This window comes from Geosmithia morbida, assembly GCF_012550715.1.
Source record: "Geosmithia morbida isolate 1262 chromosome Unknown scaffold_19, whole genome shotgun sequence".
NCBI classification, from domain to species: domain Eukaryota; kingdom Fungi; phylum Ascomycota; class Sordariomycetes; order Hypocreales; family Bionectriaceae; genus Geosmithia; species Geosmithia morbida.
In genome coordinates this window covers 336,373-361,779 of record NW_023336206.1, presented here as the reverse complement: position 1 = coordinate 361,779, position 25,407 = coordinate 336,373, and the positions used below count along the sequence as shown (strand labels likewise).

Here is a 25,407-nt window from a genome sequence, read left to right as displayed (position 1 = left end):
ACGCTTGTGCTCCATGGACCATACAGGTACGCAATGAATCTGTCTGTCATATCCACTCTTGGCGCTCGAGAAGTAGCGATGGCAGGGGTAGAGGACAGAAGAGCGGCCCCGCTGACCGTTGAGCCTAGATTCTTGTTATTACTCGGTTGAGTACTTTGAACACTCTGGGCACACTCTCCCGCACTTGGAGTACTTGAGTTCCGTACAGATTACTGGGAGAAAGGCGGCGGCCTCGTGTGCAAGGTTGACGATGTTTATCCACTTACCCCTGACGAAAAGGGACATCATCCCTTCCAACCCCTAGCAAGGGGATGGACGAGCGCAAAATCATGTGGCGACAGTGGTGATCATAAAACACCAAGACCGACCAGTATTTCCTGTCTTCCTTTCTCTCTCGTCCTCATCACCACAGTCGTTCTTTTGGTACCGTTGCCTTGCAACTCACTTTCATTTTTGCTCTTTTTCCGGAGATCTATTGTCTCTAGCCGTTCTTTACGTGTGACTTTATAATAGCCATAATGCACTTCACCCGCTACGTGCCGGCCATGGCTGGCCTCCTGGGCGCTGCCCAGGCCACGCTGGTTCCCAGCCAGGAGATGGGCATGTCCCGCCGCTCCCCTACGCCTTTCGACCTCGCCTCAAGCTGGGATAACGAGAATCTCTTTTCCGGTGTAGTCAGCATCGCCACCGACACTGAGGCCGCCATCACTCTGGACCTGACCCTCAAGGAGGCCCAGGTTGAGGGTAAGATCGACCTCGGCTCCGTTACCGACTTCCTCAAGGACCCCACGCTTCGCCTGGACCTTGCCAGCATCAAGGCCTACGTTGAGGTTGACCTCTCCGCCTCGGCCGCCGTCTTCCAGACAGTTGAGCTCGTGGCCTCGCCCGAGCTCCACGTCGACCTCGGCATCCTGGACGTCGACCTGGCCGCTGCCCTTGCTCTTGACCTTATCGTCGGTGTCAACGCTGCGGTTGACCTGACTGCCGGTTTCTACCTGTCCTTTGGCGAGGGTGACTACCTCGAGATCTCGACCATTACCAAGGGCATTGTTGACTCCAAGATCGACGGTCTTGTCACCAAGGCCCTCCCCGTTGCTGTCGGCGCCGAGGTTGACCTGTCTGCTGAGATTGAGATCCAGCTCGGTCTCCGTCTCCGTACCCACGTTCTCGTTGGGGCCGATGTCGAGCTCCTTAGCCTCGACATCCTGTCTGCCGGTACTGAGATCGCAATCTGGGTCGACCTTCTTACCCAGACCCTGACTATTGTCGAGACTGATAGCTGCGCCCTCTCCGTCAAGAGCGACTTCGCCCTTGCCCTGGGTGTTGCCGTCGAGGCCAACGTCGACGTCCTCAACATTCTCGACATCAACCTGGCTCCTGAGGTCACTGTCACCATTGGTGCCACTGAGGGTGTCGCTATCTGCCTGCCCAGCCGTGGTAGTGTCTCCCACCTTAACGGCGGTAGTGGCAGCAACGGCGGAAGCGGCAGCAACGGCGGAAGCATCGACAGCAACAGCGGTAAGCCCTCTGGCTCGGTCTCGACCCCTGCTGCCCACACCACCACCGCCACCCTGACCCCCGTCAGCGGCGGTGCCGCCACCACTGCTGCCCCCAACGCCAGCTTCCCTGACAACGGCCTGGTCACCAGCACCTACTTGACCACCAAGCACTTCACCGTCACCCGCTGCCTTGCTTCGGTTGCCAACTGCCCTGCCTCGCACACCCAGAAGGTTGTTACCTCGACTGTCCTGGAGACCACCTATGTCTGCCCTGCCACCCAGACCGGCGCCCCCACACCGACTCCTACTTCTTCCACCAAGAAGCCTGTCAAGACCATCACCGAGACCGCCACCACCATTGTGCCCTGCAAGCCCACCTCCAGCACCTTTACCCCTCCCCCTCAGACGGGCGCTCCCCCTCCCGCCACCATCACCATCAGCGAATCCACCACGGTCTGCCCCGTGACTGAGTCTCAGACGTTTGCTCCCTCTGGCCCCGTCTACACCTCGGCTGATGTCCCCGTCTTCACCCCCACATCCGGTGCCCCTGGCTCTCCCTCCGCCCCGGCCGGTGTCCCTACCCCTATCACCGCCCCCCCCAAGACCACCGGCCCTGCCGTCCCCACCTGGGTCCAGCCCAGCAACGGTACTTGGACTAGCATTGCTACTCCCGTCGTGCCTGTTGTCCCAGTTGTCCCCGCTGTTCCTGGTGTCCCTGCTGTTCCTGGCGTTCCCGGAAACCCCGGTTCCCCGGGAACCACGTACGTGCCTGCCCCCACTGGCACTCCCGGTGTTGACTCTCCCGTCCCCGTTGCCGCTGCTGGCTCCATCAAGGTCGGTATGGCCCTTGCCATGCCCTTTGTTGCTGCTATGCTTCTGTAAGGGAATGGTTTTTGGTTTTTTTCAAGAGGAGGAAATGTGTCCGTCACATGTTTGACCCGCAATTCGGTAGCAGCTGCTATGGCTAAGATAAGGCTACTGAGATACCATGTTGTATAATTCTTGGTTCTATATATTTGAGCTGTTTTGTTGAGTAGCCTTGACAATATAGTTCATTGAACCTATACATTGCTTCTAATTTTATATAATGAACCCTTGATATGTTAAACCGTCCTCCTTTTAGTGACGTTTTCAACTGTAATTGAGCGCAATAGTGGGCTCTTGTAAGCGGTATCCAAGCCTCATATGGCATGTAATCTGAATGTTACACTGCCTTACGCTGTTATAACTTGTCGAGTAGCTTGTTAACTTGTTGGTCTTGTAGGTATTGAATTATATTTATTTACATGTAGGAATTCGTATTGGACTAGTTCTAGATGTAGGCCCAATGGTGTCAAAAGAAGAAGTATTGATGCTTGTAAGTATTTCCGCTGTTCATATATAAAACAAGCAATGGTAACAAAATACATGAAAACAATAGGACAAGATATGCCTCCGCCCCTTCGTACATAATTCTATATCTATTTGGCCGTCTTTGACTCTTCGGTATTGTTCGCTTCCGCAACATCCTGGAGGCCCGTCAAAACCTCGTTGCCAGTCACAGGAGGACCGGTGAAGTTCTTGCGCGCATAGGCAAAGTACCAGACAGTAGCAATGGCAGCGAAACCGGCAAATACGACGGAGGCGTAGTTCATGGTACTAGCATCAACTGGAAGAGAGACGGGGAAGCAGAAGATGACGACAGAAAAGGAGATCCAGATGATGCAGATCACGTTAATGAGGTAGCCAAACCTACCCAGAGGGTAGGGAGAGTTCTTGACGGCTCGGCGTTTCTGAATGAGATTGACGAGAACAGGAACACCGTACGACGTGGAGAGGCAGATGGTGGCAACACCGGTAAAGGAGCTGAAAGCGGCCGACGAGCCAAAGTAAATGCAGCCCAGAAGGCAGTCGATGACAGTGGAGAGGGCAAGCGCCAGCAGGGGCACACCCAGGGTGGGGTTGACCTTCCTCCAGATATTGTGTCCGGGGATAGCACCATCTCGGGCAAAGGAGTAGGTGCAGCGGGACGCGGCCGTGAGAGCACCGATGCCGGCGAACATCAGTATGCCGAGAATCAGGAACAGGAGACCGAAGCCGCCCGAGGCAGAGCCCGTCACAGTCTTGAACAAGAGACCAATAGGCTGAGAGTTGGCAACGTTCAGAAGCATGGTGACATCAGGCAGGACGAAGAGAACGGGGATCAGGTAGATTACACCGGTGACACCCGCTGCGAAAACGGAGAGTACCATGGCCCTAGGGACCTCCCTCTCGGGACTCTGGACCTCTTCGCACATGACGGCGACCATTCCGTATCCGGTGAGTGTATAGGCAGCTGTTTGTGTAAAGTCTTGTCAGCATACAGGAAGATGAAGAAGAGCAAAACGTAGGGGAAAGGGACCAGCAAAAAAAATACCTTGAAGAAGACCGACGAAGAAGGACCACGCAGAGGGCCAGCCACTAGCCGATGAATCGTAGTGGGAAAAGACGAACTCGGCAGAGCGACGGTGCTCCGCGGTAGCGAGAAGGGTGACAAGAATGATGACAACACTGGCACCGGTCCAGTAGATGCACAACTTGTTGATAAAGTCGAGGTATCGGGCGCCGAAGGCGTTGACGAGGGCGCAGACGAGCATGACGGCCCAGAAGCAGAGGACCGTCTGCCACTCGTTTGCGACAAAGTCCTCGTTGAAGATGGTGATGGCGCTGAGGATAAGCTGGGCGCCCGAGAAGTTTATGGACAGGGCCAGAGTCCAGTTGCCGACGAGGGTGAGCCAACCGTCGACAAAGCTGACCAAGGGGGCCCATTCGGGGCTGCTGAGCATAGCACTCCAGTAGTAGACGCCGCCGGCAGTAGGGAAGACGGCGCAGATCTCGGCCAGCGAGGCGGCGATACAGAGGGAGATTAGCGACACAATGATCCAACCATAGAGAATGGTGACGGCTTGGCCGTTGGTCAGAGTAATGTACATTGTCGTCGACAGGCCAAAGGGAACGGCCATGATGGCAAAAGAAAGACCGAGGATGCTCAGCATGCTGAGATGGCGAGGCAGTTCGGCCTTATAACCCATGTTAGCCAACGCCTGGTCGGCGTTGTCGCCTGGCCTCACAGCCTTGAGATCTTCCATGATGAGAATGATGGAGGGCGATGTCTGAGTGTTGTTGTTTGTTGGCTTGACGACCGAGCCTCCCTTCCCTTTCCTCTTTCTGCCCTCCTCTTCTTCTTACTCTAACCCTCGAAATTTAAAAGGTGTATGCCCCTTTGTATGGAGAATAGCCAAGTGGGGGAGAGAGAGAGGAGAAGGACGTGTGTGTTGTAACTGAATCGGCAGATGAACGAAGGAAAAGGACGCGAGAATTAGAGAGTGCCGGTGACGTTTAGTACATGTACACGTATATACTACGAGTAATTTGTCTAAAATCGGGTGGGAGCGAACCAGGAGAGGGACTTGGCGCTATCTGGTAGAGAGAGAGAAACCCTCTTTTTCTCTCCAAGAAGGACGCAAAGAGCATAGCCGGCACCTGCGGTCAAACGCTGCAGACTTGCAAAAGACCGCGGGGCTATCTCAAAGACCTGGAAGGGTACGTAATTACCTTGCTATCTCTTAGTCGATCCTCTGAAAAAAAAAAAAATTGCAGGCCTCCGAAGCGCCCCTATCTAATTGCCACTAAGCCCCATACGCATATAATAGGTACTTGCATCCTTGAGGATAACAGATAAGTAGCCATCCATGAAACCAAATAAAATAGAATAAAACGTGGACAAGATAGAGATACTCCGCAATTAAATCATACTCGGCAAGCTGTCTCCGAATCTCATGCCCACCCGGGTTTACCGAGCAAAAGACATTGGTCACATTGTATCAATACTCCATAGACAGCCGGAAAGAAATGCCATGAGGAGTAAGTCGTCGCGCGTTATGGAGTATTCTAGCTATTTCATACTCTTCATATAGGGAAGAGAATGGCCCCTGCCTATGCCTTATCAATGACGGGGGTTTGGGGGCCAAAGCCAAACTTTTTACATAAGAAAATACAACCTTAATCGGGTGGCCTTCTAGAAACTTTTTTTCCATGTAGTTTCTCGCCCCAAACAAACCTACATCTTAACAACAAATTGCAAGCTATTGCTTCGCTTGACGTTGCTGTCAAGAGACATCCCGGGTTGGTAAATTTGGTCTTGGGTCGGGAGAAACACAAAAGGAAGATGAAAAGGAAGATGACCAAGTGGCCCGTTAACATGTGGCTTGTGCGACTAACAGGGGTGGCGCATACCAGGAAAATAATTACGCCGTAGCTCAAAGGACTCAAGATGAACAGCCTGTGCGTTGGCCTTGAATCTTGCTTCAATCCCATCAACCCCATTGCCGTCTCTCATTTGTGGCATCCGCTCGTTTAATAGAGGCGCCTTGCCCCATCCTCTTTTCTTATTGTCTTAGCCTTCTCTTTTGCGTTGCGATTGGGGTAAAGACAACATGAGCCACGGACCCGAGACGCTGTCAGCAGACTGATAGAGCAGCAGAGGGCAATTATGACGTACGTGCTTCACCACAGTGGCGGAGCAGCGGCCTCGCCAGGCCTGTGGACGCATGGGGTCGACCTCCTCCGCCAAACATTCTCGCAGTGGTCGCACCTGGACATCACGCAAGCCGGGTCGATTATCGCGTTGGCGGGCACGGTACCAGCCACGACGCGCTTCCTGAGACGCGTGTGGAACGACGTATACGGATGGGTTCGGCTGCTGTTCGTATCGTCGGTGACGATACCGGGGGGCGACCCACTGAACCCGAGCGTAGTGAAATGGATACTTGCCCACAAGCCGCGGCATCACCGGATGTTTACGGGCCGTACAGAGTTCGGACGGTCGAGTGGCGACCGGGCGGCGGCGCTCAAGAAGTCGCAGCACCCGATCCAGTACAGCCCGCACTGGAAATCGCGATGGTTTCTCCACCAGGGCAACGTGATTGTGGTGACGCGCGCGGCGGGCGACAGCTTCGGCGGGTTTAGGGGCTCCCCGGCAGCATCAGACCCGGGGTACGACGGCGTGGGCGGCGAGGATCTGACAGTAAGTTGCCTGGGGTGGTCCGCCGACCCTGTCAAGAAGTTCATCGACGCGTGCCGCGAATACACGGATCGACAGGGCCAATTCTTCGTCATTGTCTACTCACGCGACCGCTACGGCATGTCGTGGAAGCCCAAGGCGCGCACGCCCATCCGCCACCTCGACACGGTGCACTTTGACAATGCTGTCAAGGAGGAGCTGCTCGCCGACATACGCAACTACCTCAGCCCGTGCACCCAGAAGATGTATCAAAGCCGCAGCATGCCCTATCGCAGGGGATACCTGTTCTATGGCCCACCAGGGACGGGCAAGTCGTCGCTGTCCGTCGCCATAGCCGGCGAGTTCGGCCTTGACATCTATGAGGTCAAGACGCCTAGTGTCGGGTCAGACGCCGACTTGGAGCAAATGTTCCACGAGATACCGCCTCGCTGTGTTGTTTTGCTCGAGGATATTGATGCCGTGTGGAAGGATCGTTCTGCTTTTAACAACAACAAAAAGACCAACGCCGATACCGCCGCTACTGCCCCGACATGCACCCTGTCCGGTCTGCTCAATGTTCTCGACGGTGTAGGCTCTCAGGAAGGCCGCATCGTCATCATGACCACCAACCGGCCCGAGGACCTGGATAGCGCCCTGGTGCGTCCCGGCCGTGTCGACATGAAGGTCTTCCTGGGCAACGTGAGCCGGCAGTCGGCCGTCGACATGTTCATGCGCATGTTCTCGCCCGAGCTGGGGGTCAACTCGGACACTCGCGACCCGGCCGAGATGCGCCGCCTTGCCGACCAGTTTGCTAGCCAGATCCCCGATGATACCTTCACACCGTCCCTCCTTCAGGGCTTCTTCCAAACTCATCTCAGCAGTCCCCACCAGGCTGCCGACAACATAGCCGCTTGGGTACAAAGGGAGATGGCATCAAGAAAGGGGGGCGATCCTGATTTCGAAGTTATAACGAACAAGAACTGATTCCATCAACACCTCGGATACGTTGCGATGGCAAACGAGGGACAACAGACCCTGACCACATAAATGTTCTTTTGTACTACCGCTCTTGTTGCAATATTGTTTTGTTCTCGTGCCATCGAATCGGCTCTTGTACTACTAGTTCATGTATCCCTTGTACTATTCACACAACCTACACATCATTACTACCCTACCTCCTTGGAAAGAGATCTAGGTCTAGCCAGCACCATCTAATCAGAATCAAGCTCTACTGCTCTAGAGATATTCCAGACCCGTAGTTGTACCAACGTCCGCTTTCCGAAAGTATGCTGTGGTGCGCGTACACGCTAGATGCACCTGCCGCCGGCGCCAGCCTCTGGTATGTTGCATTGCATGTAGGCGTATGCAGACATGAAAAAAAATATTCCAATAGTCGCACCGCGTAGCAAAGAACGCCACAATCCCCCCTTCCAGTACGCGGCCTTGGCACTACTACTATAAGCGCTCTTTCGTATCAGTGACTTATACCCCCTTATGGAGCATCAAGGTAGCAATGGTACTAACGTTCGTAGGCTAGAGGATTAAAAAAAATATTTCTTTTCCAAAAGCTTTGGAAAAGGGGTAAGAAAAAGAACGAAGGGAGGGGGGGACAAAGTTCTTGACTGGCTTCTATCATCCTGGTTTTGCCAAGGGGTCAGGGGGGGCACTCCCGGCGTGAATACAACGGCATGGAAATTGTACTGTAGTTCATGGCCCATATGTGGTTCATGGCCCATAGGTAATGTATCATTTGACCAGGAAAAGTTCAACGATGAGGATCGATTATAGGGCTGGGGAGTCAGTTATTGCGATTCAAGAATAATAATCACCAAGAGTAACTGAGCAATGACCCATGATGCCAAGAGTAATGCACAACCAACGGGTGATGCTAGCTGAGTAATGCTAGTCGCAGAATGCAATGTTTTGAGAGCCTTAACTGGCAACCTAGTAGAAATAAGGCTGATTACCAAGATGTCAATGCAAGGTGAGATGGTATTATCATGTATTATCCAAAAGTGCTAATACTCGTAGGCGCCTTATTCTTTTTTGTACAATCAACGTCTAAAGAGCTTAAAGTTGTGTTGCCAATTACTTTTTTGTTGGTGTTTCCCCCCCCAAAAAAGTCTTGCCAACATGATAGAAGTAGAAACGAACAAGGATTTGACCAAGAAAAGAAATGACATATTGCAAAAGAAAAAAAAACAGCAGTATTAGGCGTAAAAATTTACATCATCTATGTCAGTCATGTAACGCTGTATGTCCAGAAACCCTACCAAACCCGTGAACCCCAAAATGTCTGTGTGTTGTGTTGTTATAGAAAGGAAAAGAAAAAAAGGACACCCGAATAGAAAAAGAGACAGGGCGACTCTCTCTGAAGAGTGGAGCCGAAAAAAGAAATCAGCTATGTTGTGACCATGCTTTTGATGCGACAGGATACATTGAAAGGCATGGGGAGACAACGACAGATTAAGGTGAGCTGTCTAGAAGAAGAAGGTCGCCACGAACACGACGCAGGTGAAGGCTGTCGTGATGGTGTACTCGAGCTCGTACCAGGCGTCGTCACCGGCAAACGCAATCTTCTTGCTAGCAGGTGTGGGGTGGGCAACACCAGTCTTGGGGTCCCTGATGAGGAGCTGCTCGCGGGGAGGCATGCTGGGCGGGTCAATGGCGTACGAGATGGGCGTCCAAAATGAGTTGCAGATGTACACCCAGGTTAGGGGCGGCCAGAAGGCGTGCGTGAGGAGGCCGGTGAGGGTGTCGCGCAGGCCTTCGTCGCGGGCGAAGCAGCGGTAGCAGGTGAGGACGACGGCAACCAGTGTGAAGTAAACATACGCCATGTGGTACCCAGCCCAGTAGTTGACGAGGATACCCCAGAGACGCCTGAAGAGACCCTTGCGTAGGACAGGGTCCCGTTCGTTAAGGGCGGAGCCGAGAGAACCAGTAGGCTTGAAGGCCTGGGTCTGTCCACCAAGCCATGTGGGAAGGACGAAGGAACGGATGATGCACAAGCCAATGTAAGGAGACATCCAAATCTCGTAACGACCACCACGGCGACCAGTACGGTAGCCAGCAGGCATGGACAAGACCATCTCGTTGAGACGGTTGGCGACAAGGGCGGCAAAGCAGGCGCGAATCAACCAGCGGAGCTGGGTGTCGTTGGCGTAGGCAACAAGGGGCTTGCCCATGACGAGAATGATGGGGATGGCGAAGAGGGAAATCGAGAGCATAATGGTGTACAGGTTGAGAACTGCGTAGAGGAAACCAGAGAAACGCTGAGGGAAAGTCATGCCCTTGACATCCTTACCCCAAAGGGAGAACCTCAGCTTGATTGAGGTGTCGACAGTTCCAATGGCCCAACGCGTACGCTGCTTCAGATGGCCGCCGAAGTCCTCGGGGACAGTTCCGAATTGTAGGGGTTCGTGAATGAAGGCGGTCTTCCATCCGGCGGCCAGGAGCTTGGTAGAGGTAGCGACATCCTCGGCGAGAGAACCGAGAGGGAAGTTGCCAATCTCCTCGAGGGCGTCGCGGCGAACCACGTAGCCAGATCCAGTACACCAGGCGACGCCGAGAGAGTCCTTAATAGGCTCAATAACGTGAACGAAGAAGTCGAGACTCTGTGAGAGAGGGTCACCAGGGGGCGTGTTGTAGAACAGTTGAGGCGGGCAGGCCAGGGCAACCTTAGGGTCTTTGAGCATGTGAGGTAGGATAGAGCGAAGCCAGTGGGGCTCGGGAATCTATTGAGTGTTAGCCATGAACCATGGTTACTCTCCATTTCCAGTTGAGCAGAAGCAAGGACGGTCAATCATGAAAAGACATACCATATCGGCATCGAGGGCCGCCATGTAGAAACTACCGCCACCAGGAAAGTTCTTGGAGGCGTCAATTCCATTGTTGAGGTTACCGGCCTTGAAGTGGTGAGGGACACCAGGGTATTTGGGACGAGCAATGTAATAAGTGTTGGGGAAGGTGGTGGCCAGATCGCTCATAGCCTTCTCGAGGCCGGCAGACTTGCCATCGTCGAGTAGAATGACACGGAAGCGACCGGTGGGGTAGTCCTGGTAGCAAGCGGCGAGGACGGTATCCATGACGACCTCATCCTCCTCACCACAGCAGGTAACAAATACATCGACGGTAGGCACGTCATTGCCGACCAGGCGGAGCTTTGCGCGTCCGCGCTTCTTAACAGCCCACATGGTCCACATGTTGTGCATGAGAGGAGGAAGGGCGACACAGAGCTCGACAGCAATGAAGAACCAGGCCTGAGCGTAGACCTTATCCTGCTCCTGCTGGGCGAAGATGACACAAGCAATACGGAGGCCAAGGTAGGTTAGGTACAGCAGCGACGCGGCAATGGTGAAAAATGGAATGAGGTAGTAGACGTTGCGACGCCATCCCTTCCAGATGTCGGAGTCATCGCGCTCGTGCAGCTCAGCGATTCCAAAGTCGCCCTTGACTGGAGCCTGCATGAGAACCGGGGAAGCCGGGCGCGACAGAAGGTTTGTGTGGCTGGCGTTGGAAAAGCTAGCCTGACTCTGATGCTGTAACCGCCACAAGGCCATGTTAGATAGGGTTCAAACGACAATGGCCAGGCTGTCGGGGTAGTCTACCAGCTCCCCAGAATGGAAACATAGTATTGCCGATCTCGGGAGGTAGAGGAAAACGTACCATCATGCTGTTGCGGTTCCCGAGGGGCGTCGATCGGCCGCTCTCGCTACCCCAGCCGTATCCCGGGGACGGGGGCATGGAGTCGAAGGCGTGGGGCGGCATACCTCCTTCGGTCAAGGTCTGGGTGCTAGAGCCCCAGTGATGCGAAGGCAAGGAGGCCATCGAGGCATCTCCCTGGACGGGAGGGCCAGGTCGGTAGGGTCTGGTAAAGTCCCTCGAATTCTGACCCTGGGGAGAGGCAGCTTCGTAGCCGGTGTTGTAGGGCCTCTGGAGGACGTCAATCTCGAACTCGTCAGCGGCCGGCTGCTGGCCGTTATTGTTGCCCTTCATGATGGCCGAGAAGGGGCGCAGCTCGCGGCGGTGGGCGTGGATTGGTGTGCCTGATGACGGCGTGGGGGAGTAGAAACGAGTGACTTCGACTTGATCAGGTTGTGGTGGCGGGTTTGTTACTTATGGGCTTTGTTTGCTGTTTCTATACCGTTGTAACCATGAGTGCACCACACACCATGTCAAGTTAAACGAGAGAGGGGGGAGGGGAAGAAAAAAAGAATGAGGAAGGGAAAGGGAAGTGATTGTAGATAAAGCTGTAAGAGTTCTGAGGGCGGAAACAGGAAAGAAAAGAGAAAGCAAAGAAATGGAGGAATGGGGGGAAAAAGAGTACCAAGTACGAGTAGCAATGCCACCCCGGGCACACGGCACGAGGTGGGTGGGTGATGGTCGGTCGATCTCGTCTGCCTTGAGACCTGGGCAGGGCGGATCCCAGGGGAAAAAAAAAAGATACTCAGGGCCAAATAGCTTGTAAGTCAGTTTGCTAGTAGGTTGGCAGCTGGAACAAGACTCGTCGCTCGAGCCATGTACCAGGAAACACGAAGGATAATAATAAATAATAATAACAGGGTACATATGTAGGTCTCGTCTGATACGGGTCAGGCGGGGAGGGGAGCGGGCGGGCGTTCAAGTGCCAAGTACTCGTACCCATATGTAGTCCGTCATAATGGTACCCAGTTCTCGCTCTATTTGCGTGTAATGTACAGGTAAAAAAATACCTGCTTGCAGTACGAGATAGGAACATATCGTATGTACTCGTACTCTGTACTTGTTTTTTAGTACCCACATGCCGGATGCGCGGAAGTACCGTCTTCAGGTTTGTTGGAGGGTGCAAGTGAATACTCGTGCGTTGTACCACGATTAGTACCTGCGGGCAGTGTGTCGGTTTCACTGCTATTACTACTGCTTGCTTACTGCTCACTTTCTCCCCCGCCTACACTCAGCACTAATCCATACCAGTTCGCCTTGGTAACAGGTAATTATGGCAATACCCCAAGACCATATCAGTCAGGTCACAGCCGGAAGACGGATTCCCAATTATACAATCTCATATCAACCGGCACTGCTCAGGATCGTGATACCACGGGCGAAGTGCCACCAAGTAGCTGTTCAGCAGGGCAGGCAGTTATAGCTAGACTCCGTGCATCCATGGTATTTCTAGAGATAGACTATACAGGTACTACCAGCCTGTAGGCGCAGTAACGGCCTGTAAATACAGCGTATCACCTACAGGCTACTACTACTCGTACCAAGCCGCCCCAGCCCACTGACCAGCAGTCCATGATGCCATGGATTGAGGGTCCCTGTAACCCATACGAGAATAACAGGGGTTGGAATCTGCCCCGACGGGTCTCTCGCGCTCTTTCCCACTCTGTCTATTGTCTGGGCCCCTGTCCTTGCTTCTCGTACAAGGCAACAACAGCCCAGTGATGGAGGGGGCCCCTCCTTCCCTCCTTGGATTTGTCGTCCCGCTTGTCCAGTCTTACGTTGTGCATTGCGTTGTATTACAGAAACCACGCTGTGGTACATGTGTGTTATTACGGGTGCGATAGCATCAGCAACAACAAACCCTTGCTTATCATCGTTTTATTGCCATGCCGAATCCGTAAGTAGCCATCCTTCAATCGTATGGCGCTTAGAAAAAGAAAACACGGGAAACAAGGCGACAGTGGTAGGGGGGTTCAGAAAAAAAAGAGTAAATACGCCATTGTATACGTGCATGATCGGTCATGTCAGTAGGGGGGCAAATGTGTGCATATGTCTGACTATGTCATCTCAGAAAGAAGAAGGGGGGGGGGAGAAGGATCATGGTCATTCCCGCTGTACGAGAATCATTACGAGAGAGCACATCGGACCATTAGATCATTGGAGTAGTTAAGCACCTGGAAACAGGCAAGTACCGCCGTCACCCGAACGCACGAGAATGAAAAACCCGGCCAATACCGATCCGGGCTCGGCAGACGTGTTCGGCCTGGTGAACCACATTCCTAGTGAACGGCGCCAAAGTTAAAAAACTTCAATGCGTGGCGCAGTGTAGTTTCCCTCCTAAGTGGGATTCATTTTTTCCCCTTTTCTCTTTTGCTATTCTTTGTTTTTTTTCCGTCTGTTTACTATCGGTTGCGGGTCCAAGTCTCTAAGAACGATGTTCCGTAAATGCCTATACCTAAAATGCTAATACGAATAGTAAGTAGTCCCTAATGTACACTCGTGAGACAGTAGTGTGTGGACGGCGTACAGGTAATCGCGCTCGCATATATCCACGCACCACGCACACCAAACACGCACTCATGCACACGCAAACGCACACGCAGACATATTCGTGTGCGTTTGAATCATTGATACCACCAGTCTGTATCTCTCTATCTTCTCTCTCTCACACATAATGTTGTAATCTTTCGGTGAGAACTTCTCATCACACATACGATAACTACGGAGTATTATATCCTACAGGAATGACATTGAAACTGCAATTTACCCCCGACGTGTCGGATTAATGGCCCAGATCTCGGTGTGGCAGCTCCCGGTCTTATTCGTTATGCGCATACGAGAAATCTTAGTAATAGCAGCTAACCTATTAAAATCCTATCGTCCGAGGAACTCTTGTCTATCGCCAAGTAATACTACAGGTACTATCACTAGAGTATACCACATATCGATGTACCATTTCAGTACAATACTGCTCTGCAATATACCAACTACTCCGTAGCATACCAAATAATACTCTACTTTATTGGTCTACTTAACGCCATCGGTAGTTATTTTTACTATTCCGTATCCTTTATTGTTTTTTTGCCAAGTCGTTACTTAACCCTACGTGTACCGTACGAGTATGAACACCTCCATTATTCAGCACATCTCCACTCAGGGCTGAGTGCTATATGTATAGGTACTAGTAATAGACTGTATTACATATATCGTACTCCATTTCGCTCGGCTACTCGTAGACGTACTATTACGTCGTACATGTCGACTCGTCAGTACTCGTACGAGCAGCTTGTCCCCATCTTCTTTTTTTGCCTCATTCCTACGTAGGCGCACAGCCGCATTCCCGGAATAGTGCATTCTCTTTATAGAATAGTGCTACTCCGTGCACCAACACCAATTGCTGGGCGCCCACACGATAAACTGATGGTGATTTTTGTCCTTTAATACGCCGCAAATCTGCTGTATTCGTACGTGTCTTCGAGCTCCGCACCAAGCCCTCAAAGTACGGCATATTTAGGGGCACCTCAGCACTATAGGTACAGCGGAGCTTCTCTATCAGCGACTCTATATTTCTGGGGGTAATATTACTGCTATCCCTTGGTTAATATACCCATTGTCTCGCACCTTATCAGGCCGCATCGGTATGGAACACCTCTCACCCTCACGTCTCTGGTACCCTCTTTCAAGTACGAGCATGCAGCAAAATACGACGGGGAATACGATAAAATGCTACAAGATACTCCGTATCAAGTAGGGAGTACCACCAAGGGCATACCATCGATTATCCTGGAGACAGCGCTAATGCACGCTGTACTCAGGGGCTCGTTCGTTTGCGCCAGTGGCAGTCGAGGAATGTTTCCCACGCTTGCCCGTCAGCCAACCGAGAGAGCCCACACTACAACCATGGACGACCCAATCCACACCTTTTTTCGTCGCACCGTCCCAAGTCACTTTTTTATTTATCTATTTATCTTTATTTATTGTTTATCTACTGTTTATTATCTTTCCTTCTTTCTTGGCCCATGACTCGGGGTGGGTGTGGCTCTCTCTGCTTGGTCCATCCACCTATCCCACCCCGTCTTCCCCATCCCAATACGAGATCAGTAAATCCACTGGACGGAGCCACTGGACCACTGCGAGGCTGAAAAAAGGGGCGGGAGGGATGTGGGAGCGAGAGACTGGCAACTTGTCACATACGCTATGGACACACAGAGTAATACACACTGCACACGGACTCAGATAGGCAGGGAGGGGCGATCAAGTGTGGGACACAGAGGGGGCGTGTGAGAAGGGGAAAAAACAGGCCTTTCTTAGAATCGCTCTTTTATCGGTACGAGGATGGAGTACGGCATCAAAGACAAGGAAAATTCTCGTCTTTCCATCCCAATTTTTTTTCTTCTCGTCTTCTCGTCTCTTTGTTGTCATTATGTCAATCAAGTCCACTTTGTAGCTTTTCTTGTAGGGCCTCCCTCCACATAGTTACTTTGAAAATAGAACGGCTCCGCTTTCGTACCAGCCCAGTGATGGGCAGAGAATGCCAGTAGAGTACGGAATAAGGTCATGGCCGTAAATGATAACCATTTGCATCTTTTGCTAGCTGTATCATACTATACTCATACTCGTACAGGGCTAGTGACGACAGGTTAGTATTGTGATTTACTGCAGACGGGTACGAGAGTACGAGACTTACAGTAGTAATTTGGCAGTGCATGCCCCTAGAAGTCTCTCTACCCGCATTCGTGCAGTATTACAGCCCTTCGACAATCCCTTGTCGTGGGTGGCGGCCGTCCCAGCTAAAGGGTCCCCCAACCCAAGCTGACACAGCGTCATCAAACCAAACGGCTGCCACCTTTTTTTCTTCTGTCCGTCTGTTCACTCGTATGCACGGTTCATCCATCACCACTCCATCTGCCGTTCTGCTTTTTTTCCTTTTCTTCTTCCCCTCCCGTCTACTGACTGATAAAACTAATCTGGTGCTTTTCTCTTTTTTCTTTCTCCCCCCCACGCCCTTCCTCTCTTGTGCTTCGTGTAATTCATTCGTTTTGTTACACCCCGCCATCGCACAAAATTACCTCTCGGGTCTGACGGGGTCGAATCTTCTTCCTTTCGTGAGCAGACGACAAAGCAGCAGCTTCATTCGCACAAAAACTACGAGCCAAGAGCTCGCAGTCGCCCTTTTTGGAGAATCACAAAAATGGGTGCTCTTTCGCTTCTCAATTTTGTGCTCGTCGCACTCCCCATCGGTTCCACGCTTGGTGTTCTGCTTGGCCTCCAAGCTCACCGCGACGCTACGGGCCAGGAACCGCTGTTCAAGCCTACCAACCCCAACACGCCGCCAAAAAACGATGGCATAACGCTCGTCCACAAGTGTAACGAGACGGTTGGAATCTCGCCTGCCTCTGTGGGCGACAAATACACCCGTATGTCAAGACCCCCGTGTCATGTCGTGACATTCTATCGCGGGCGGCTGTTGTCCTTCCCAGTTGGCCATGCGACCGTGGTGCCTGGTGCCACGATCATGGCGCTGTGCCACCGTATGGCCGCCACTCACAACATGGCCACGACAGCCACCCGCACACACACAGTCAATATGACGTCGCTTCTGCTATACGAGAACAATCGTCAGCTAACCATTTTCAACAGTTAACCCCAACCCGTGGGGCTGGAGTGAGGGCGAAGAGGGCTCTATCTGCATGGACGTGAGTCTTCAATGTCATCTTGTATTTGCCGCTAGGCCCCGAGGAAGCATTTATTAACCTCAGAATCCCGTCAACAGGTCATCACATGGAACAACCAGACCTACCCTACCAAATCATCTGCCCCCGAATGGTCCGTTACCTGGGAATACCCTGCCGGCTCTACCAACGCTCCCGTCCACGCCTTCCCCAACGTCAAAGTCGACTCTGGCACTTTCCCCGTCAAGATTAGCAAGCTCAAGTCCATCTACCTCGACTTTGAGTGGTCTTATGCTGTCGGTAACACGACCGCCGTCACTACCACTGATGTCGACGAACTTGAAACTGCTGAGCTCAACGCCAATGTTGCTCTGGACATGTTCTTGGATTCCGACAAGACGGCCTCCAAGAGCAGCGAGGATGCCCGTATCGAGATGATGGTCTGGTTTGCCACCTTTGGTCCTTCTACTGTTCCCATTGGTAACACGACTACCGATGCCGTCGTTGATACCTTGGAAGTTGACGGAACCACCTTGTACGTATACATCCACGTCTTCCTTCAGACTATCAAGTCTATTCTTACCAGCCTCGTCACTACTCAATCCCTCCTTGGCTCCACTTCGATATAGTACAAGTATGCTGACGCGTTTACTTCCCTTCTCCCAGCTCTTTGTATGCTGGAAAGAACAACATCGGCCAGCGTGTTTTGACATGGTACTCACAGGGAACTGCCGACAGGTTCCACGGTGATCTCATGCTCTTTGTCAATCGCCTCGTCGAGCTGGGCGAGACCCAATTTCCTACTGGGGACGACTACATTGGCTACGCCAGTTTGGGAACTGAGACTTACTGGGTCAGCGAGACTGTAACCTTCCACGTCCCGACTCTGGCTTTCGATATTGAGACCGACTAAACCACACTGTCTTTTTCGTCCTGTCATTTCTTTTTTTAATAATTCACCTTCTTGACGGTTGTCCTTGCCCTTCTTCCTTTTTTTCCACATAATATCTCTAGCGAATATTGTAATTCCATCATGTGTTCAATTTCATATTGTTAACTAGAGGAGATAGAATGATTGTTTTGGACTCTTTGATATACGGATGTTGCCATGGATGCTCGAGTACAGTTGACGCGATTTCGCAAGACACCAAACATGATTTATGTTCTCTCTTATTTACCTTTTGTGTTTTAATTTTGCCTTACTTCTACTTGTTCGTACTTCCTTTCGCAACGGCCTTTATCACGTAATCTCGCGTGTACCGACTAGATATAATACTATACTACCGGCGCACAACGATATCAGACTCCCCGTTGATCACGTGCCTTGCTGCGATCCGACTCCGTTTATTAACACGATGTGCGCGCCCTACAACAATATATGCATGTACTTCATAAAAAGGGGGTAAATCGAACATTACTGTCCGCCAACTCAGCAAAGAGTCAGGAACGCATCGATAGGGAAATTAATAGGGCCAATGGCCGATTGAGCGGTGCGCGGGTGGCTTGGGGTTGGGAACGGGCAGACTTCTTTTTTCGCATCCGGTAAGTGTGGGGACTATGCAGCATCCGACAGAGGTACATGTAAGATGGGGAGAGAGAACGAAGAAGGTTGGGCGGGTTGAGCTGCGGAGTTTTTTTTTTTGGTTTGGGGAGAATGTTTACTTACTAGGAATGAGACGAGAAAAAAGCTGCGGGTTCTTATTCCAACTTTAAAATTAAATTAGATTCGATGGAGTCTATGATTTATGGAAAGTCTCAGCTTGGTGTAGTAGCTATGTCGTTCTCCCTGTTCTTCCTTTCTCCTTTCCTTTTCTCGCTCCCCGTGTGGAAGACTAGATGCAAGTAATGTTGGTGTGTTCAGAGACATGAAAAGGGAGATAGTACGTACTATATTGAACCAGCCAGGTTGTTCTGAGCTAAGACACTTGGGAGAGTCTTGTGTGTCGCCGACGCTATTGAGACCTTGATATTTACGCAGTCTTACCCGGACCTTGTTTCCGAGGGCGTATGTTCTTCCTTGATCGCATTGCACATACGGCTTCAAGTGTTGAGTAAAACGATTGTACTTCGGCGTGATAGATCCATCCGAGGAATGAATAACAATAGGTGGCAATAAACTGCAGAGGCAGAAGAAACTTAGGGAGAGAGCATCTACGTACACTTCTCCCCGGACGAGACGGAAAGAGTAAACTGCTCACCCCTTGCCGCTGTCGCCATCTCGCCCGTTCTCACGTTCCACACAACTACGAATGCGATTGATTGATGGATTGATAGACACACTCTCACGGTATCGAAGTGTCTAGTATCAAACCTGCCAGTGTACTTTGAGTGCGTATCGCCAGTAATCATGGTCGTAACTTGAAGATACATGACTATTATTACTCTCGTATTGTCGTGTGCATTGGCCGACGATTTCCCGTGTAATATGTGCATGGGATAAACAGGGTTGTTCTTTTTTTTGGGGGGGGGGGGGGGGGGGGGTTGTCCATTGACGACATTTTGTCCCGACTCTCCGAGTGGTGTTTGGTATTTGTTGTTAACGTTCATGTTCTCGTTACGATATTGACGGGATGTGTGGTCATTGTTGATTACCGTATATAAGGATTTGTAAGCTATTTAGCTTTCTAATGTATGTTATATCATTTGATACTTCGTTTAATATTGTTGATTGTAGAAGGGTGGGTGTCCGCAATAACATATATCCGTAAATATTGATACGATACTCATATATTGACGGTATTATCTCTTTGACATTCATACAACACTCAAATATGATACGCAACAATACACACAGAAAAATACGGCTGTAACCATAATCACCGATTGATCAAAGCTCGATTTGTTAGATGTGAATGTGCGAAACAGGCAACTTGTTGACGATGTTGTTTAGTCGTTGATGGTATAGGGTGAGCAAAGCTCGTATTACAAGGCGAGGCCAAAACAAAGCCAGGAAACCTGTACCAAAAAGGAAGCTGTTATCTTCTCGCCCCCTTCGTACAGTAATAGCATACATAGTAATCTATATTATTAGCATGATCATACTTGCTCGCAGAATCGAGCTGCCCCCCTGTCCTTCCCCCCCAGTGGCTCATGGATCCATCTAGAGCTCATCCGCTCATTTCCTTTGGTCGGCTTATGACAGCGCTTCGCCCTCTCCTGCCTGCCCTGGTGACCACTGCCCTCTGTGATACGAGTGATACTGTTGTAGTAGTAGAGGATAGATCGTCCGCAGTCTTCTTTCTTCCTACCTGGCGCATCTCTCTCTCTCCCTTTTGACGCACGGCCGCCACGTCTTTTACTTCCGCGCCAAACATCGCAGTGTACAAACTCACGAGCCACAATAGATGTGGCTGTTAGGAGAATAAAGACATTTTTTTCTTTATGAATGTGCGTTGTACGTACTCACCCATGGGCAGGTGTTAGTGCGACTCAACTGTGTTCCTGTGCAGACCTGTTGATTCAAATACTGGCAAAACGTGCACGACGTACATGCCCACGATGCTGCAGCTCACTGGCTGCATACATTACGGCGCCACAAAGACATCAGCGTATCATGATGCAATGGAGGGCTTTGCTCCCTTGTCAGACCGTTACACGTATCTACGCTTCAAGGAAGTCCGTCGAAAACAAAGGGCCCTCGCAGGCGACAGCCCGGCAACAATAGGCATTCGAGAGCGACAATCCCTCTGGTTCCTGCCAAGCCTGCAATAGCATCATTTATACGACCCACAACCGACCCATGCAGCGACTGACTGATTACCAGCTACGACGTAGACAGACTCACCATCCAGATCGTCCCCCCCGCTCACCTGCGGATCGTTTCAGATGTGACCAATACGCGGTGGCTAAGGCATCTCGAGAGGCCATGAGAATATTCAGTATGTCTGGAGCCGCTAGGTACCCAGGTCCTCTCGTTGGCTGGCTACATCGTGTGATTCGGTCTCTACAGAAGCTTTTGCTAAAAAAGTTCGAGGTCCACGCTCCTCCATGGTGCTCCACGTCGAGCTGGCGAGCTACCGTATTCGTACATCTACCAGGGTTAACGGTACCTTTGACCATCTATCCCATCTCATTGCTGGCCAAATCGTGAATTGCGTTAGACTTAAAGGGAACTGTCGTCGCCGTTGACAAACGTCTAGACAAACTGTGTCTCTTTCTCACACTCATTCAAACCGCGATACCTGTACTTCACCAACCTGTGAGACTCACATCCGCACCAAAATGCTTTCGCTCCGCACCCTGGCCCCTCTGGCCGCCCTGCTAGCCACTGGCACCGCTGACCTTAAGGCCTGCAGCGGTGACCTGCCCTTCTCGTGCCGCAACAGCACCGAGATCGAGAATACTTGCTGCTTTGTTAGCTCCGGTCTGCTGGCTCAGACGCAGTTCTGGGATTACGACCCTTCTACCGGCCCATCTGGTGAGACATAAATGCTCCCCCCCCTCCCCCCCCCCAATATATTCAAACCACATGTAGGGTGTTAGTTGTTAGACATGTAGTAACGGCTAACGTTTTTATATAACGTACAGACTCCTGGACCATCCACGGTCTGTGGCCGGACTACTGTGACGGCAGCTATCCCTCGTCGTGCGACAGTAGCCGCACCTACAGCAACATCAGTGACATACTGAGCGCCGGTGGCGCCGACGAGACCCTTTCGTACATGGAGAAATATTGGAAGGACTACCAGGGCGATGACGAGTCCTTCTGGGAGCACGAGTGGTCTAAGCACGGTACTTGCGTGAGCACCCTTGACCCGGACTGCTACACCAGCTACAAGCCCACCGAGGAGGTGGTCGACTACTTCGACCGCACCGTCTCGCTCTTCAAGAGCCTGCCCACATATGACTGGCTCGCCGCCGCTGGAATCACCCCTGTATCAACCAAGTACAGCCTCGATAAGATCCAGTCCACACTCGACAAGAAGCACGGTGCCACCGTCGTCCTCCGCTGCGAGGGCGACGAGCTCAATGAGGTCTGGTACTACTTCAACGTCAAGGGCCCGCTGCAAACGGGAAAGTACGAGGCCATCGACCCCGTCGGAACCAGCTCCTCTTGCCCTGATTCGGTCAACTACACTCCCAAGTCTGGCGGTGGTAGTGGAAACTCTTCCAGCCTCCGTACTAGCAGCTACAGGGCCTAGGACCCCCCAAGACAAGAAGCACGAAAACCAACATATGTACGTACATGAAGCTGATGGGGACCCGGTTATCAAATGGATCCGTGGATGTATATACTAGCATATATATAGAACTTGTCAATACAAAGTGAGTTGCACGTCGAAACCTTGGTTTAGATACCTCTTCACAGGTTGCTTGTAACCATCTGATTTGCATGATATGCTGCTTAATATGCGGCGCCCATGCTCGACATCACCAGGAAACAAAGTATGAATGCAAGACGTGTAATTGAACTGTATTATGCGCTGATTATGACCTGGAACATATCGTCCGGTTGCGACGCGAGTTCCTTGAGCTCAAGATCTGAACAAATGTCGGGATATACAGGCACCCACCTAGGGATGATATAAAGGAGTGGTAATATATCAATTTGTTTCTCAACGGCTATGTCCTCAATAAGATTATAAAATCGTATCCAAACATGTAAATAGGGTAAGAAATTAGAGAGCATAATTAATCTAGCAAAATTAATCTAGCAAAAGAGATATAGACGCTGTTCATTGCTAGATCCCAAGTCCGCTGGCTCCCCTGTTCCACCGATACAGGGAAAGAACCTGCCGTCTGGCCAGGCGGTGCTCTTCTAGACTGTTGGGACTGCCACCACGGACATTGTACAGGGTTGATCTGAGAACTCGACGAAAATTTCTCTGCACATAACATGTCATTAGCATCGTTCTTCTCGTCTCGTATCAATGGAAGGAAAGGGATATATATATATATATATATATATATATACATATAAAGTGCGTGTGCAAGAGAGAGTGACAGAGACTTACCTGGAATTCCGTACTCAATGTAACAATGCATACTTCATGAGCTCGAATGATAGTCTCACAAGCCTGCTCGACGCTCTGATTCTGCCCGAGCTGGGGCATCCTGTCTGCAAACAGGAGGAGGATGAAGCTCCCATGGAGGAGGTATATGCCGAAGAGGTAGGGCATAAAGGTAAGCTCTGGGTCGAGGTGAAGTATTTCTGCGACTGCTTCGGACGCCTCGATGGCGTGGTATGCGCACTGGGCGAAGCGTGGGGTGGTGATCCAGTCATCTTCGTTGTCCAGCATGCTTATGGCATCCCATTGCCCGTGGAATAAAACGTGCAGAACGTGTAGTATAAAGCTGCTGTAGGCGATGACCAGGCTGACGTTATGAACGTGATTGTCTTGCCGCTGCTGTTCCTGATGTGATTCATCGTTGGAGGACACGAGTGTACTAATGCGCATAGACGAGTGTGTCTGCAGCTGTTCTCGGGGTTGCTGGTTGACTTCGCGTGCCAGGCTCTCCAGACTAGCCTTACACCCTGCTATAAGGTCGTATATAACGCCTTCGGCATACCTCTTGTCCATTTCACCTAGACGTGGGTGGTATTGTCCGTGATGGACCTCGATGATGTCGCCGAGTACTACCATCAGCGGGAGGAAATACTCGAATATCCCGGTGCCGGTGATCATGACGGGTGGGCCCATCACTCGTGGCGGTAATACATCTACCTCGTCAAGAGCTTCCCATATGCTTTCCGGCAAAGGTGCTATACAGCGTCAGCGTCAGCGTCAGCGTGTACTGTTATCAACCGGCCGGAGGTGGGATATAATACCGTAGACGTCACATATAGAGTCTGGTATATATAGATTACGATTGCAGGAGAGAGCGAGATGGCGATCCAATGAGTAAAGAAGCCAGAAGACGCGGCGTTTCTCCTCTTGGGTCTCGACTTCGGTGCGGGATTGCGGCAGAATAGTGTTGTTGTCTGGATTGTCCAGGCGGTTCAAACCCATGGATAGGGTGAGTCTCTGGGCCTTGCTCCACCATTTGTGACAGTCGGACTTGAAGTCTCCAGCTGACACACCGATGCAGAGGAGGATGAATGTGAGGACGTCGTCGACATTTGGTTCGTGGTTGGGGAGTATGTGGCCCGGTTCACCATCGTGTTCGGGTTGGATCCCGCCTATTGGCGGTTAGTCTTTTTCATCGCCACCGTACTACGATCAAGTCCGTCTTCCCACCGCATAATTTTTGGTGAGGGAAATAAAGGGACCTACCATGAGTGCGCCTCCATCTATCTGGATCCCGCGCTGAGATGAGATAGGTTGCCATCTCATAGAGGGTATTGGTCAGCTTCGCCCTGGCCCCGGGCACGAGTAACACGGAGATATCTGCCGTCTGCGCACAGCACCACAAGACAGTAGCCAACAGAGCAGGTGAAGTGGGACGTGGCTTCGGACCCAGGAGTGACCTCATCCGAAACACCCTAGTCAGGATGTATGGCGAGGAGAAACGGAAAAGCGAGGCGCCAGGGTCTAAGAGGTAGTTCTCAAACAGGTCGCATACCACTGATATGGGAATATCCCTTGATGTATAAGGTAGGAGAGGTTCCAGACAGGGATAGCGACACCCGGATGCGCTGGGAGATGAAGGCGATGGCTGCCGGTTTATTCTGCCGGGGGGGTCGTAGTTGACGGAGGGAGTGGGAGGGTAGGCGGAGAAGAGGTGCTGCTGCGGCTGGGGAGTAGTGCATGACGTCTCTGGGGCCCTCGATTGAGAAAGAGGTCTTGCTTGTGGCAGTTGGGCATGGCGACTCGAGTCAGCTGGTGACGGAGGGTCGTTGCCGGCCGAGGGGCTGGCGTCAGAGGACGAGGTTGCTTCCTTCCTGTCCTTGAGGGCTACACGGCCGCGCTTCTTAGCTTGGCGTTGGTAGCCACAGTAGTAGCCGTATTCTGGAAGGATGAGTAAATGTATTCTAGAGGTTTGAGAAGCAGATGGACATTATATACCGGTACATCGGCCACTGTCTCAAGTTAGTATACGTGTGAGATGGGAAGGGTGAGTGAGATGGAGGAAAGCATACCACGGGAGCCCTCCATTGCATCGTGTACGTGATACATTGCACTTATCACAAGCTCTTTGCGTCCGCTTTCTCGATCTGAAAGATTGTTTCGAGTCCGGCGGCTTGGAAGGTGAGGCTGTGTCATTGTCGCGCATTGTTGGTGACGGGGCAGTCCACACTCAATATCGATGACTCAAATATCATCCGATAATCTCAATGGGACGGTAGGTGTGATTGAGCTGTAATAGAGATATGAGGTTCTTTACTCACCATGTACGGACACGAGCATGGATGGCAGTGAATTCGGTAGTTTCGACTTCGTTGACGTCTGAGTCGTACATGTAGTCGATAGTTTGTCCCTCAACCCCCGCAAATCCCCAATCTCTAGTCCTCCTATGCGGGTTCCCCACAAATATCTATATTCCTTTGAATTTGCTGCGGGCGGGGAGACTGGGAAGAAGCAACGCATGAGGCCTGCATTGATTGTATGTTAAAAATGATAATACTATGTGCGAT

The 25,407-nt window shown here is 51.5% G+C and overlaps 7 protein-coding genes across 7 annotated transcripts; 4 read left to right on the top strand and 3 right to left on the bottom strand.

Moving 5' to 3' along the window:
* Positions 1 to 518: 518 nt before the first annotated feature.
* On the top strand, positions 519 to 2,381 carry GMORB2_3626 (uncharacterized protein; the record flags this gene model as incomplete). Its single annotated transcript, XM_035465602.1, has 2 exons — positions 519 to 1,235; positions 1,299 to 2,381. The coding sequence occupies 2 exons, from the start codon at positions 519 to 521 to the stop codon at positions 2,379 to 2,381; spliced, it is 1,800 nt and encodes a 599-aa protein (XP_035318590.1).
* Positions 2,382 to 2,959: 578 nt separating this feature from the next.
* Positions 2,960 to 4,606, bottom strand: GMORB2_3625 (to GABA permease GabA; the record flags this gene model as incomplete). Its single annotated transcript, XM_035465601.1, has 2 exons — positions 2,960 to 3,813; positions 3,895 to 4,606. The coding sequence occupies 2 exons, from the start codon at positions 4,604 to 4,606 to the stop codon at positions 2,960 to 2,962; spliced, it is 1,566 nt and encodes a 521-aa protein (XP_035318589.1).
* A 1,403-nt stretch (positions 4,607 to 6,009) lies between these two features.
* GMORB2_3624 (mitochondrial chaperone BCS1) lies at positions 6,010 to 7,503 on the top strand (the record flags this gene model as incomplete). The annotated part of the gene is made up of 1 exon (XM_035465600.1): positions 6,010 to 7,503. The coding sequence occupies one exon, from the start codon at positions 6,010 to 6,012 to the stop codon at positions 7,501 to 7,503; it is 1,494 nt and encodes a 497-aa protein (XP_035318588.1).
* A 1,496-nt stretch (positions 7,504 to 8,999) lies between these two features.
* GMORB2_3623 (Glycosyltransferase, catalytic subunit of cellulose synthase and poly-beta-1,6-N-acetylglucosamine synthase) lies at positions 9,000 to 11,514 on the bottom strand (the record flags this gene model as incomplete). Its single annotated transcript, XM_035465599.1, has 3 exons — positions 9,000 to 10,253; positions 10,338 to 11,057; positions 11,185 to 11,514. The coding sequence occupies 3 exons, from the start codon at positions 11,512 to 11,514 to the stop codon at positions 9,000 to 9,002; spliced, it is 2,304 nt and encodes a 767-aa protein (XP_035318587.1).
* Positions 11,515 to 16,411: 4,897 nt separating this feature from the next.
* Positions 16,412 to 17,805, top strand: GMORB2_3622 (Glycosyl hydrolase family 12; the record flags this gene model as incomplete). Its single annotated transcript, XM_035465598.1, has 4 exons — positions 16,412 to 16,637; positions 16,861 to 16,916; positions 16,994 to 17,427; positions 17,559 to 17,805. 4 exons carry the CDS (start codon positions 16,412 to 16,414, stop codon positions 17,803 to 17,805), a joined length of 963 nt encoding a protein of 320 aa, XP_035318586.1.
* A 3,308-nt stretch (positions 17,806 to 21,113) lies between these two features.
* GMORB2_3621 (ribonuclease T2) lies at positions 21,114 to 22,033 on the top strand (the record flags this gene model as incomplete). Its single annotated transcript, XM_035465597.1, has 2 exons — positions 21,114 to 21,309; positions 21,420 to 22,033. 2 exons carry the CDS (start codon positions 21,114 to 21,116, stop codon positions 22,031 to 22,033), a joined length of 810 nt encoding a protein of 269 aa, XP_035318585.1.
* A 540-nt stretch (positions 22,034 to 22,573) lies between these two features.
* Positions 22,574 to 25,232, bottom strand: GMORB2_3620 (transcriptional activator xlnR; the record flags this gene model as incomplete). The annotated part of the gene is made up of 6 exons (XM_035465596.1): positions 22,574 to 22,717; positions 22,880 to 23,595; positions 23,701 to 24,012; positions 24,107 to 24,781; positions 24,839 to 24,852; positions 25,162 to 25,232. 6 exons carry the CDS (start codon positions 25,230 to 25,232, stop codon positions 22,574 to 22,576), a joined length of 1,932 nt encoding a protein of 643 aa, XP_035318584.1.
* Between the last annotated feature and the right edge of the window lie 175 nt (positions 25,233 to 25,407).